Source organism: Apis florea, unplaced genomic scaffold (genome assembly GCF_048593485.1).
Source record: "Apis florea isolate Af1SG1 unplaced genomic scaffold, ASM4859348v1 contig_2272_pilon, whole genome shotgun sequence".
NCBI lineage: Eukaryota > Metazoa > Arthropoda > Insecta > Hymenoptera > Apidae > Apis > Apis florea.
Window position 1 is genome coordinate 8,151,141 of NW_028256549.1, and position 15,701 is coordinate 8,166,841.

The following is a 15,701-nucleotide window of genomic DNA, read 5'->3' on the forward strand; positions in this document are numbered from 1 at the left end:
TTGCAGTTATTATTTCAATATTTGCAATATTTGCATCTCTAGTTCCAATGAATGTTTCCTATTATCTCCTTTTGTATTCAATGATGGATTAATTAAAAATAATTTCTGCTTTGGTACTTGTTTCGGACAATTTGCGAGTGTTGTTTCGAAATGAAATCAATGGTCATGCGGACACGCAATAAAACATGCAGGTCAAAATTATATAGAGTCAATCAAATAGTGATTATAATAAAGCTTCATCCTCATTACAGCAATAAAGATGAAATTTTTCTTGTTTGATGTTGTTGCATGTTACAAAAAAATATCGAATAAATTGAAAAAACTTTTTGCTTCAATGAGGACGTTGCTTCATATTTTATGTATGAAATTTAAAATTTTTCTTTTTTTTTTTTATTTTGTAAAATATTAATTAAACATAATAAATGTTAATTGTGATTTTTAAAGTAATTCGAAAAGAAAAATCGAATTATATATAAGATTTATTCGTATATTTTGTTAAATGGAAAACAATTTTATTAGAAAAATTTTACTATTATATTTACTATTATACGACATATTGTAAAATATGTGTGATTTTTGCGAGCAGCAAAAAATTTCGATTTAGCGTCCCTTGGATATAAGAACGGATTTATAAGGAAAAATTAAAATAATTAATACATATTTTATATACGTTGGCAAAAAAGAAAGAATGAAAGAATGAATGAAAAAGAAAGAATGTTAGAAATTGGATAAACGCGAAAGAAATTCGATGTGTTTGAATCATCATTATATTTTTAAAAAAAAATTTCTTTTCTAATTACAGTCCAGAAGATTGTTTGTTAAAGATTATGAATATCTAGATATTCTAGATAGTTGAATTTCAATTTTTTCTTCTAGCATTGTTTAATACATTAACGACCGTTTAATATAATATTTAAGTGATATATTATATTTATATCATATTTATTCTTCCATGTTTAAAATTAAAAATAAATAGAAAATAAATAAATAAAAGTAAAACTAAAAATAATTTATATTAATTATCATTGATTATAATTAAATATGATATTTGATTCATAGTTACTTTATATTTCTGTTTTTATTTCAATTATAAAATTTTATGAATTTCTACCTCATTATCGGTCGCTAATGTGTTAACTTATTAACTTACAATACACTGAATTTTACACTCTAATGGATTCATACATGTTATCTTATTTTTAAATTTATTTTCAAATCAATATGAAATTTATGTGAAAGAGAAAAATATGTATAATATTTGAAATTTAAAATTTTAAAAAATTTAAATTAATTAAATTATTCGAATAATCATTATTATTAAAAAAATAATTGAAAAAAAATCTGTCTGCATGCAATAAGAAATTATAAGGACTATAACTTCTTCGAAAATATTAATGAACTTATTAGAAGTTCGCAGAATGTAATTAAAAGTTAAAAAGACTTCATCTTTTATAAAAAATATCTAACGAGTTTTTAAAGAATAATTAAAATTCATCAGTTTATTGACTGTAAATTTAACAAATTTGTTCGATACGACTTTCGGCCTGGAAAGAATTTTATTATAGCATATATTGTATTTTTATAACTTTGGAAATAACTAAGTATCCAATGATTTTAAAGATCTTGATTTCAAGACAAACACAAAAGTTAATATATAAAAATATCTATTGAGAGTTATTTATTGAGCTATTGAAATTTAGATTTGAGCAAGCGAAACATAGATAGAAATGATTCTATTTCTGTCACATTATCACTTCATTTAATGCAAACTTAATAAATAAGCTTCATTTTTGTATACTAATTTTTGTATTCATATTGATATTTAGAATCATATCTTCCAAAGATATTCCAATATATAAAACAAAAATATTTATTTCGCTTTCTCATTTACCAATAGAAATATTGATCTGATTTATCAGTAGAAAATATATTTCTTAATATATATATCACATATTATAAATACAGAATTAAAATTAAAGAATAGTTCTTGAATATAGAATACATATTTTCAATTCTTTTTTATTTGTTTTATTCAATTATTTTTTCGCATGGCTGATAATTTAATTTAATAATTTTCAATAATAATAAATCAACATAGAACATTTTATATGAGCAGCTATATTATAATAATTTTTAGAATTAATTTCGTTAAAAATATCTGTATTTTTTCAAAAATCTGGAAAATTCATTTTCAAAGATTTAGTAATCTATCCTAATATTAAAAAGATCCTGCAGATTACTTATGTTTTATCTATTTATATACCTCATTATTTGTTGATCATTTAAAACAAGATAGATCTATTGGAGTGCAAAAATCAAGTGTTGTAATTCTTTGTTTGATAATAATATGATAAGTAATCGCCAAAAAAATCTTCCATCAAATAATTAACTGAATAACACTATTTTCTCTATGTTCAATTAATTAAATATATTTAATTGCAGATTCAAGATTTAAAAAAAGTTAAAATAGAATTTAAGATTTAATATTAAATTTTATTATAATTGCGTGATTGCGTGATTTATTTGGCGATCTCTCATCTAAATGTCAGGCAATTTTAAATCATGTTTAATGTAATACGTTTATTTTAAAAGATCATTGAATCAATATATATATACATTGGCAAATTTTATTGATAAAATTATTCTCAATATTACACAACAACGATATTTATTTCTTCAAATGGATATTTCTTATAAATATTAATATTTACAGAATATTTTACTATTTTAATCTTTTATTTTGCAAAAAACATTCCATTATCGATGGTCGATGTGACGTATCCCAATAATATTATCAATAAATACACTCCAGCCTAAGAGCGACTTAAAGAAAATAAATAAATAAACAAATATAAATAAAAAAAATATAAAGAATTCACACGCATAGTTCGCACGTTGTATATGTTTGTATACTATGTTAATCTCCGATAATAGTGACTGTTGTAACACATGTATATCTGTGAAAGATAAATAAGCATGTAAAAGGAGATCAATAAATCAAAAACGAAAAATTATATTTTATTGATGCCAAAATTGCTTCATCTTTATCCTATTTATTTACAATTTATTGTTTTACAAATAATTTTCTCTAATCTAATCGATATCTTTTTAGATTAAATCTTGATATGGATTATTTCGACGTGATCCCAGAACTGTAGAAAAAAGAAATTTTAATGAAGAATAAAATTAAGGTAAATTTTCTTTAATATATTTGAAATATTTCTTTTATTAAATTATCAATAACTTGCATAGTTTTTTATTTAATTATTTTATTTTATTATAAAACGGCAAAATCTGAACACACATTCTCTTTTCTTATAAGTTTAAATTTAAATTAATGCTTCTGATGTTAAAATTACATCGTTTAAATTCGTTTAAATTACATCATATTTTTTTGTTGATTATACGAATCATTATCAAAATTTAAAAAAAAATTTTTTAAAATATTATATACAATTTCTTTTGTAATGATAAATTACATTAACAAATGGATTTAAATTGTCAATTATTTTCTTTTATGTTTGAATGTTTTTCTTTTTTTAAATCGTTTCACATTAATTATTTTATAACTTCTTCTGTAATAAAAATACGGAAAATATTAAAAGACCCAGAATCCATCCAATAGCCACAAAAAATCCTGTGAATATTTCTGGTTTATCGATAGAAATTCCTTTTTGCATGACATTTCTCAATGACATTCCTGGTATTGTAACAGGCATACTTAATCCAAACCATCGAAGACTCATTGGCATTGCTTCAATCGGCCATATTAGTCCTAAGAATTATCAAGAATTTCTAAATAAGTATTATAAGCATTATATATATATATATATATATATATATATATATATATATATATTTTTATATATATATTTTTTTTCATACCTTCCAAGTTTTTCGTTTTATAGAAATTTAATAAGAATTTAATAAAATATTAAATACATACAAAATAAATATTAAAAATTATATAATACACAAATCATAATTAAAAATTAAATTATTTAAATAAATATATAAATTTTTTAATTTAATTTAATTTATGTTTTTTTAAAATAAATAATTATTAGTATATGTATATATAGTATATATAATTATATAAATATAATAATATAATAAATTAAATAAAATTATGTTTAATAACTCACCACTAAGAAGTGTTAATGGATAAGTGGTTCCTACTGATATGTAGCAGGCCAAAGATTGATTATTAGTCACCACTGATATAAAGAAACCTAAAAACAATTTTTTTTATTATAACATAACATTATAACATTGAGAAAAACATATTATCATAAAAATTTATTAATTATATATTTATTAATTAATATAATTATATAATTAAATTTATTAATTATATAAGGATATAATTAAAAGGATAAAAGGATAATCTTGAATACTGAAAAGATAAATAACCAATAAATTTCACTAAAAATTCTCTTTCAAAAAAAAATATAAAAATTTTCTAATCCATTCTAAATGACACAGATACATTTCTTAAAAATAATTTCTTCTAAAACGATTAATGAACTTCTATTTTTACAGAATCAAAAAATTCCAAATATAATTTTTAATGATCTTTTAGATATTCATATATATCCTTATATCATAATAATATAAATTTACATTATATCAATATTTAATAATCATTATATATTATTATATGTAATCTTCTTCAAAGATTTTTCCCAAAAATGCATCGTGTCTCTTGATGTTCGTTTCAATTAAAAAAGATATTTGTTTTATTTTGTTTTTTTTATTTGTCGTAAGTTATATTTTTTTACAAAGAGTTCATATTGGAAAAGATATTAAAATTTTATTATTTTATACTTTTCATAAAAGAAATATAAAATAAACATTAAACAACATTTTTAAAAATATCAGATAAAGATAATAACAATTGCATCATTTTATTATTCATTTTATTGATTCAAAAAAAATTATCATTTGTAGAAATGATATTAATTAATAAAATTATTATAATCTTGAATTATGGATTGAATCAATCGAAATATGTCACGATTGAAAGAATAAATTCCAAATACTAAAATTCGTTTTGTACTATTTCAAATCTAACTAATTTATAAATATTTAATTTTATATGTTATGAGATTTGAAGTCCTTATAAACATGGTTACTCGATTATTTCATCTTGAAATATATTGAATTATTAATTACTAAAATTAATAAAACATTTAATAAAATTTACATTTAATAAACAATAAGTATCAATAAAATTTAATGATCTCAATAATGTCACTTTCAGTAAAAAGAAAATATATTATAATTTGCTTGTGCAAGTTATTGATAACTTTTAATTTCTTCTAAGTAGTTATGTTATTATGTATTATTTATATTTTTATATAATGAAAATATTAAAAACTTCCTCTAATTTTGATTATGATCTCTTAAAAATATATTTGTTCTTTATAATAATTTTTAATTAATTCAAACACTTACCAGCTGCCATTCCAGCAATTCCTGCGAATAGAGTCATGAAAATAACGACAATTATCGATCCTTCGCAATGTATATCATATTTCAAAAAAATGAGTAACAACATGAACGTAACTTGAAGTATAATTATCAAACATTGCCATATCATATGAGTAAAGAGAACCTCCGCTGTTTTAACACCTGTTTAATATTAATATACAGATTAATTATTTAAAATATTATATTATATAGAATAATTTATATTATAAATATAATATATATATATTTATAAATTATTCTATATTATTATATAGGAAACTTACTATTAATCAACTTCTATGAGATTGAATGGTCAATTAATGGTCAATTAAACAATATTATTTATAAATCGTAAATAAAATATGAATACATCTATATATATGATATTTTACATTTATATATAAAATCTAGATATAATATTATCAATATTATAAATTAAAACATATAAATAATAATAGCGAAAATATCACATGTTTCTATGATAATCATTGACCGATTAAAATCAGATATAATAATCAGAAGTTTAATTTAATATAATAAAATTATAATAAATTTTAAAAATGTATAGAGAATATTTGATTAATTTAAATGATTATTTTTCAAGTTAAAAAAATAAAAAGAATAAAAAAATTATGTTTTATATTTTATAAAGAGAGATCCTCAAATTTAAAAAATTATAAAACTTTGAAAATATGTAATACTCATATTGATATTACACAATTTTTTTTGCTGTCCAAAATTACTTTATACTTCTCGTATAATTCGCAAACTATAAGAAATACAGAAAAAGTTTTTTCAGATAAAAATTCTTTATTTTCGTAAAGACTATCGTCTGTAGAATATTTATCAATTATTTATACTATTAAAAAAAAATTAACAATTTAGATTATTAACGAGAAAGTACAAATAAAAAAAAAATAATTAATACTATTTTATTTAAGAATCGTTTTAAGCAAGTTCATTTTTCTAAATTGCTTATACGAATAATTATTTTACATCTGTACGTGTTAAATTAAATTATCACATTATGCTTATTTATAAATTATAAATCATATAGTGAACAGAAAATAAGTATATATTAAATATATAACCGTTAAAATATCGTTATTTTAAATATATAACGAAAAAAAAGATAATACTTTAATTTCACATAATAATATAATCATTTAAAATGATAATTCATTATGAAATACTACAATATAGTATAAAGTTGTTCGAAATTACACTCATTAATTATACATATAATTAACATGTTCAGATGAAAAATTTTATAAAAAAGTTCATTAAGATAATGTGTTTATAAAACTTAGTATTTAGAATGATAATTAAATAATTTATCCTTGTGAAGTATTATTACAATAAAAACTTACCTTGTACTAAGATTCTATTCCAAACGCCAGAATGACGATCACTTATAATTATAGTTGAAGAATAGGCTGTTGCCACAATGTGTAACATTCTAAAGAAATAAAATTCGGATAAAGAAATGTTAATTAATAAAAAAATTCTGATTTTTATAATAAAACTCACATTAGTATATAAGTTGGGAAAACAAAAAGTTCATAATGTGGTTCCAGCGTACCATAAACAGGATCTTCAAACTATAAAATATAATATACAATAATTACATCATACATTTGAAATTTTTTAAAAAGAATCAATTTCATTAAATATACATGCCTTAATAGGTATTTTGCCATATTTTTTTTCAATTCCACACTCTTCTAATATATTCTGATACTCTGTGAGAAAATCATCATACAGTTTTCGTTGTGCAAATAAATTAATTTGTCTATCTAAAAATTAAAAAGAATATTCAATTAATATTTGAATTGTGTATAATATCCTTAATTTTTCTATTCTAATTATTTCCAAAGAACATGAATCTTTTATCGGTAGTAAATTCCATCAATTTTTAAATAATTAAAATTGTTTATTCAATTTATGAATTGTTATCAATGAATAAACAATTTTAAATTGTTAAAACTAAAAATAAATCTGTGACTTTATTTATTTTTTTCGAAAAATATGTGAAATATAAAATATATTAAAAAAAATTAAAATATGTTATTTAAAATAATTACTCGATTCTAAAAGAAATAAATTAAAAACTGAATAATATATTTATTTTTGTTACTATACTTGGATTATATAGGCCAACATGAATCTGAGAAACGGAAACCAGATTTTCAGGCATGTTTAAAGGATCTTTTATCCTTTCTTCCAAAGCAAGAGAAAAATTCTTTTCAAAATGCATTATTCCAATGCTTGAAAAATCTGAAATTTCCAACTTTGCCTGTTTATAGTTTTCGTAGAACATCTAGAAATAAAATATAATTAATCATTATTATAATACAATTAATTAGTTATTCTACAAAATTACTATTTCAAAATGCTGATAGTATTATTTTCTCTCGCGTACGAATTACAAATTCTGTATCGAAATAGATAATTATAAATTAAATAACTTAAAATAATACAATTTTAATTATTTTGTCATGCGAAATATTCCATTATATTATTATTAATATATCGATGTTGCTATATCAATATTTCATTTTTTAATACATAAATAATCTATACATAATCTATACATAAATCATTTAAATCTATATAAATATATTAATAAATATAATCTATTTATATAGATCTATTTAATAATTTTTAATAACTTTTCAGTGATCAGAATTTTAATTTTTAAATATGAAAAAACGAAAATTAAAATTCTTATAAAATATATATTATAAATTATTAGAATTAATTTTTTGCATTCGAAAAGTGATTACTTACTAATCAGTTCTATATAAAAATTGAAAAAAATTGTCGAAAATTTCAATAATGATTCTGTATATTTTAAAATATATTTCTTATAGAATTGCAATACTTTTTCTTTACGGAAAAGTTTTATAAAACTTATCATAGCTACAACATGATTTTAATTAAATAAAATAGTAATATTTGCATTTTTACTTCTAATATAGAATTCATTTTTATTTTTATATTTCAAAAGTATTATTCATGTCTTGAGTTGAAAACATACTTTCAAAAATTTTTCGAGTGCAAAGATTAATTATTTGATTATTTAATTTATATAAAAATATAAAATTTTAAAAAAGATTAAAATTTGCAATTTTATTTTATAATTTAATATTATTGATGTGTATCAAAAAAGAGAGTACAAAAAATCTATAATATATATTATAATAAATTTATAATATATTAAGCAAAGGAGATTTGTATTATAAAAATATTAACATTGATTATTGATCGATTTTTTTAAATCATAAAATAATATTTGCATACCTTCTCTAAAACAGTGTTATTTATTCCCCTTATAAATCTACAGCTAATATCAGTAAAATTGCAATTTCTTTCATAATCATCGTACGTAATATTGCCCACAATTCTTCCACTATCACAATTTCCTGCTTCTTCATTTACGATGAATATCTTTAGATCTTTCGGATCTCCACCAATTCCGTTGAAAAATGTTACTATTTGTATCATTGGTAATAATAACGCAAATAAGATTCCTCTACAAATAAAAAAAAGTAAAAAAAAAAAAAAGAGGAAATCAAATTAATGTTTTTCTAATTCAATTTAATATTTTTCAAATGTTTCTTTATCAATTAATCAAGTATCTTAATAATTACCCTGGATTACGTATAAATTGAAATATATTTTTAAGTAATAAAGCGTACATCCTTGATTTCCAACTGCTTTTTAAAACTCGTTTAAACTGAAATAATAATAAATTTTATTATTATTATTATTATTATTATCAAAGATGATTTGTAAGTCGATATTTATCAGATCTTAACATATTGAATGTCATGATACTAAATTAACAGGCATTGAACTTGCTATACAAAGCACACAAGAAGTCATCTGACATTCAATATTTTAATGAATTCTTTTGTTGTTATAAATATATTAACTTTCCTATCATTTACTAATTTATATTTACTAATTTTTTATATTTTTTATTACTTATCATTTTTTATCGTTTGTTATTATATATGTGTTATTATATAAGTAAATATAGTATAGTATCTTTAATTTATGATATGCTTTATTTTGTAAGCAAAATTTGAAAGAAAGTAATACATAAATTTTATTCTAAGCTGATTATTTTTTCAACGATCAAACTATATATTATTTATTTAAATAAATAAATCAATTATTACTTAACATCAACATTTCTAATATCATTAACCAGAAAAAAATTATAATAAAAATAATTATTAATAATCAATCAAAAAATTATTAATAATAATTAAAATATGTAAATAATTAACTTGACTTATATTTTTAAATGAAGCTAATATTGCATTGAATCAAAAATCACCTGATACGAAAATATCGATATATGTTTAATATTTTACGAAGATTTTAACTTTCATTTCTAAATGTTACAAGTATTAATTTCAATATAGCTTGACAAAGTAAACGAATAAACACGACTAGAGAAAGCAAGATAGATGCAATACAATCACCTGATTATAACATTTAAAAATGAAAGTATCGAATAGACATCGAAATTTTCGTAAAATATTAAATAATTATCGAAGAATTCATAAAGTATCAAATAAATATTGCTATTTTTGAAATATTAGTTTTTGATTCAGTATTGATTTGATATTAAAAAATGATAATCACCTTAAGAGATATTGGCACCAAAAAATATCTAAAATTTCGATGCATGTTTGAATGATACTGGATCGAAATTTGCTACTGGTATTGGTATTCATACAATCATTTTCCAATTTATCAATATTATCTACTAATTTCCAGATTTTTTATTTTTGAATAAAACTGAAGATTCGTGTCACCTCACTAGAGTTTCCCGAAAAAGTCATCACTTCATGTATCTCTTCTGCAGGCTGTATCGTAGGTCGCTCGAAACTTGAATGTGGATTTTGTGATTGCTGTTGGCTCAAGGTCAAAAAAGCTTCCTCCAATGAATCGGTTTGAAATCGCGCCAATAACTCAGTCGGTGATGATTCAGCTAATAACTGTCCACCTCTCAATAATCCAATCTAAAATTTACGATAGATAATAACATAGCTTGTCTTTTTTTTTATAATAATTCGATTTATATTTTATATGATATTATGAATTATAACATTATAAATCCTTTAATATACTGAATGAGTGATATAATGTGATCACTTGAAAAAATTAATAAACTATCTATTGTTATATAAATAATTTTTAAATTAAATGAATTGATAATTTTTTATGAGAAATAAATCTATATCGATTGATATATTAAAAAATTTAAATACGATTAAAATATAAAAAAATAAATGACTTTCATATATTCTTTTAAATCATATAATTTTTTCATAATAAAATGTTTATTTATTATTCAAATAATTATATCCATATAATTACATGAATCATTCCAATTAAAACAATTTATGATCTATCACTATCAGATTGTAACTTTTTTAAAATTAAATTTTTCGAAAAAAATTGAAAATAATTTAATTATAATTATAACAGTGAACAAATTTAAAATAAGAAGATTTATAAAAACATAAATAAGAAGATTATTATTAAAAAAAATTATAATTTACCGTGTTTGATTGTTTTGTTTCTTCGATGTAATGCGTAGTTATTATCACAGTAGTACCCTTTTTTGTGATTTCCACTAAGTGATTCCAGATACTATTTTTAGCAAAGAATTTTTATTTACATAAATTGCAATTTAATTAACGTTATGTAAAAATGTAAAGAAACAAAATGTACTTGCTTTTCACATAGAAGTGGATCTAAACCCACAGTGGGCTCATCAAGTATTAATAATTCTGGCTTGTGAAGCAGAGCTACTCCAAGTGATACCCTTCTTTGTTGGCCACCGCTCATCTGCTTTATTAAACGATCCCTTGATGGTATCTGAAGTAAATTCTTCAATTCCGAAAATCTATTTTCTGAAAATAATTTTTCTATGAAGAATATTTGATGAACGAATTAAATCAAAAAATTTTGTTCTATGTAATTTTATGATGATTGAATTTAGAATCATGATTGTTGTATTAAAGTCATTGAAAATTATTTTTTTTTGAAGATTTTTTTAAAATATTATTCCGTTATTTTTCTATTTTTTTTTTTTGATCAATTTTGATAGGAAAATATAAATATAAAAATATATGATTTTTTTCAAATATAATTTATATCAATTTATAATTTATAAATTATTAAAATAATTATAAATTATACTATTAGTTATTATCACAAATATTTAATATTCATTGCTGTATTTTACGATGCGAGTGTTTCGTTTGATTTGAAGATATATTTTGAAAATAAATTTTTTTTATTTTTTTATTGTGATTATTTTAATTGTTGATACTATTTATACGATTTAGAATGATTATTTAAATATTGTAATTTAAAAGTTATAATTAAATTATTTAATATAATATATTATTTAAATGAAAATATATTATTGTGATATTATTATAATTCATAAATAAATATTATTTTTAAAACATATTTAAACAAATAAAATATTGTATTTTTATATATTACATTATTATTACATTATTATTCAAATACTTCATGAAAAAGAAAAAATATTATATAATATTTATAGAAAAATATTTATTTTTTTTGTAACATATTTTTTTTAATTTAACGATTTTATTTTATGATTTTGTCATATTAAAAATTACTTGTTTTTCAAACCTTGTTTTTCTAAATCAATATTAATAATAATAAATATTCATATAAATAAATAATTTTAGATAAATAGTCACACACATTATTTAATTACAATAAATAATTTATTATGTAATTATAAAGCAATAATTAAATAACCTTTTTACGTAAAATACAGAATATCCATAATACTGTGAAGTTATAATACGAAAATTATTACAGATAGAAAAAAGTTAGAGGACAAAATTGTCGAAAGAAATTGATTTAAAAAATTATATTGTCCATTTAAAAAACAAAATATTTTAAGCAACTGAAATAAATTTTTCTTATCGATAATTTTTATCACCAAATTATTTTATAATCAATATTTTTTAATTAAAAATAGATATTTTTTAATCATATGATTTTCAAAAAATTTTCTTTATATTTTCTTCATATTATTTTCATATTATTCTTACTTAAGTAACAAAAAAATATTCGTTTATAACTTCTTTCATAATTTATTTTTTGGAATAATTATATATTTTATGAACTCTAGTTTTACAATTCAAATCAATTCTGAGATGCTTTATATGACAAAAATTTTCTGTAAATGAAGTAAAACAACATTTAAATATTTATTAACTGTTAAATTTAATTTTTAACAAAATTTTAAAAATAAATTATTTTAAGATTCTCAAATTACCGATTTCTTCAGTGTCTAGGCCATTGATTCTTCCAAAAAAATAAAAGGAATTTATTACAGAAAATTCGTCGACCAATGCAATATCCTGAGGCATATAACCAACGCGAGGTCCTGGGATTCCGGAACATTTACTTCCAGGTTCACCACCAAGCACCGTAATTTGACCACTATCTAATTTTTTGACGCCAACTATGCAAGAAAGTAGAGTACTTTTGCCGCACCCACTGGCACCTAGTAAACCATATCTAATAATACAATAATAATGAATCAATAAAATAATTAAAATTAATTCGGGCGGATATGATTGGTTAAAATTTGGTTAAAATTGTTAGAGGAAAGTAAAGATAAAAATCAGATGTGATTGTTCCTTCGAAATCAAAATTATAACTTTTGGATTTTTTTTTATAGAATTAAATGAATACGTATTATCTATAATATCTTATAAGATTCAAATTCAAATTTGATAATAAAATAAACGAAATTTTACAGATACATTACGTAATACATTTAATTATCTATTTGATGATGTAAAATTATAAAAATAGAAATTGAATGATTCATATTATTAATAAATAAATAATTTTATAAGATGTGATGTAAAATTGTGATGTTAATTAAAATAAATGAAAAATTTATAAAATAGTAAAGATTTCAAATTCAAATTTGATAATAAAACAAAATTTTATAAATATATTATATAATATATCTAATTATCTTATGTGATGTAAAATTACAAAAATAGAAATTAATTGATAATAATTGATTAATATTAATTAGTAAATTATTCTATAGAGAAAATTTTCATTATTAAATTAAAACTGTATATGATTACAATTTTAATTACAATCATAAATAATATAACTACAATCATAATCATAAATAAATAATTGTTCAATTTATTGCTACATAATAATAAATATAATAATTACATTTAATAATTAAATTTTTTTTTAATTGTATTAATATTATTAATTTTACAGAATAAATCATTTTATTTTTAACAAATCATGAATTACAAATAACAATGATAAGTTTGATAATAATCTAATAAATCATTTTAAATAAATTTTACAAATGATACGATTTATAAATGTAATGTTCTATTTATAAAATTCTAAAGTAAAGAATAAAAAGATACTACTAATAAGTTAGTAATTTTATTTATATAAACTTATTCGAGACAAGTTAATTGATTAATTTAATTAAAATTTATTAATAAATAAAATTTCATTTTATTAGTTTTTAATTTTTATTTTATATTTATTATATTTTTACTTACATTGTATTCAAAGGAACAAAAAGATTTAAATTGTTTAAAATAACTGCCTTCTCTCCATATGCTTTCCTAGCATTTTCTACAACTATCGCATATTGCACCATTTTGTTATTCACCATATACAATCTGCAAAAAAAAATTATAACATTTGAGCCACATAAAAATCAAACTTTTAACTTTTAATCATTTTAATCAATGATTAAATTGATCCCTCATATTTTGACGGCAAAATTGAGAATTGATCAATTTGATTCCTAAATAAATCGTTTTATGAATCCCGTTAAATCTTTATAAAAATATATATATATATTTAAATATTATTCGTCATAAATCTAATAATCAACGAAAAATATTTACAAAAACATTGTTCGATTTTAATAGCAAATTATGTGATTAATGTTTTAAAATTTAAAATATGAAATGACTTAATAAATCTGATTATCGATTGACTTCTGTACGATTGATTTTTCTTTCATCATTAAAAATGCTCTTTTTTGTGAATGAATAAAACTGATTTATTTATGCAAAGATCTCGCAACCAAAAAACTCATTTATTTTTTTAATTTATATTGGACTTACGATAAAAATTATAGAAAAATTAAGATTTTGTTGCAATAATTTCTTTAATATAAATAAATTAGAGAAATTCAAACAGTAAATATAAAAAGAAATCTTATTTTTATTATACAATGTATATGAGATAGTAGATGAATAGAAATTGTAATCTTGCACGCGATATGTTAATGACATCAAACTTTCATTAAATCTTTTCACTTTCAGTATAAAATTTTCTTAAATAAGAAATATCTAATACCGAAACTACCGGTTCTGTTTTGTTTTTCAAAGTTAAGATATTTTAAAACTATTTCTACTTTTAATGAATTTTTTAATTTTTTATATAATATAAAATATAAAATATATAATTATAATAATTATAATAAAATATAAAATATATAATATAAAATAATGATAAAATTTTCAATAAAAAAAAATTTCCATTCCAATTCATTATTATCAATTGTTCATAATTTACAAATTAAAAAATTGGAAAAATTATTATTCCATAAAATTAAGAGAATATTAAAAATGCCCTGATTTCAATAATAATATATATATATATATGTTTAATAACAATTTATATAAAAATTAATAATTAATGATATCGAAAAGATGTTAAAAATATATTACGATAAAAATATGCAAAAAAAATTTTTCGTATAAGGCCTTATTTTTGAGAAAATCGACTTTAAATATTTGCTGCATATGTACATTCATGCATTAATAGCTTGCTTTTTCAATTCAGATTTGTTTGATTAACATTTTCAATACCACAAATCGATTTATAGCATTCAAGAGAGATTTTTTAAATGAAAAATGTCAAGTTTTGATTGGTCATGGAAAATAATTTAGCCATTACTCTTCAAATTATACTATTCAATTTTTTATTTATGAAATCATTTTAAGTTGTTTATTCAAGAAGTTATAAGTATCCACAAAAGAAAAGAATTAATTCCGTATTCAATCAATTAAGCAGAAGATGTTAGGAAACATTTACAAAAATTCATTTTGTAAAACGATAAAATGATCAATACTTCCAACAAT

At 19.6% G+C, this 15,701-nt stretch overlaps 1 protein-coding gene across 3 annotated transcripts in view; it reads right to left on the reverse strand.

Annotated features, from left to right (window-relative positions):
• Nucleotides 1-3,011: 3,011 nt before the first annotated feature.
• The window catches only part of LOC100865150 (ABC transporter G family member 20), a 41,888-nt gene continuing 29,198 nt past the window's right edge, over nucleotides 3,012-15,701 (reverse strand). For all 3 annotated transcript variants that reach the window (XM_003695734.4, XM_086917888.1, XM_086917887.1), the window contains 14 exons: nucleotides 14,103-14,225; nucleotides 12,824-13,068; nucleotides 11,231-11,408; nucleotides 11,055-11,145; nucleotides 10,305-10,511; nucleotides 9,126-9,211; nucleotides 8,776-9,007; nucleotides 7,615-7,792; nucleotides 7,153-7,268; nucleotides 7,003-7,073; nucleotides 6,843-6,931; nucleotides 5,458-5,634; nucleotides 4,146-4,232; nucleotides 3,012-3,775 (listed from right to left, as the gene is read on the reverse strand). In XM_003695734.4, coding sequence (XP_003695782.2) covers nucleotides 3,564-3,775; nucleotides 4,146-4,232; nucleotides 5,458-5,634; nucleotides 6,843-6,931; nucleotides 7,003-7,073; nucleotides 7,153-7,268; nucleotides 7,615-7,792; nucleotides 8,776-9,007; nucleotides 9,126-9,211; nucleotides 10,305-10,511; nucleotides 11,055-11,145; nucleotides 11,231-11,408; nucleotides 12,824-13,068; nucleotides 14,103-14,218 — 2,085 coding nt within the window. In that variant the 5' untranslated portion in view covers nucleotides 14,219-14,225 and the 3' untranslated portion in view covers nucleotides 3,012-3,563. The remainder of the gene's footprint in view (nucleotides 3,776-4,145; nucleotides 4,233-5,457; nucleotides 5,635-6,842; nucleotides 6,932-7,002; nucleotides 7,074-7,152; nucleotides 7,269-7,614; nucleotides 7,793-8,775; nucleotides 9,008-9,125; nucleotides 9,212-10,304; nucleotides 10,512-11,054; nucleotides 11,146-11,230; nucleotides 11,409-12,823; nucleotides 13,069-14,102; nucleotides 14,226-15,701) is intronic.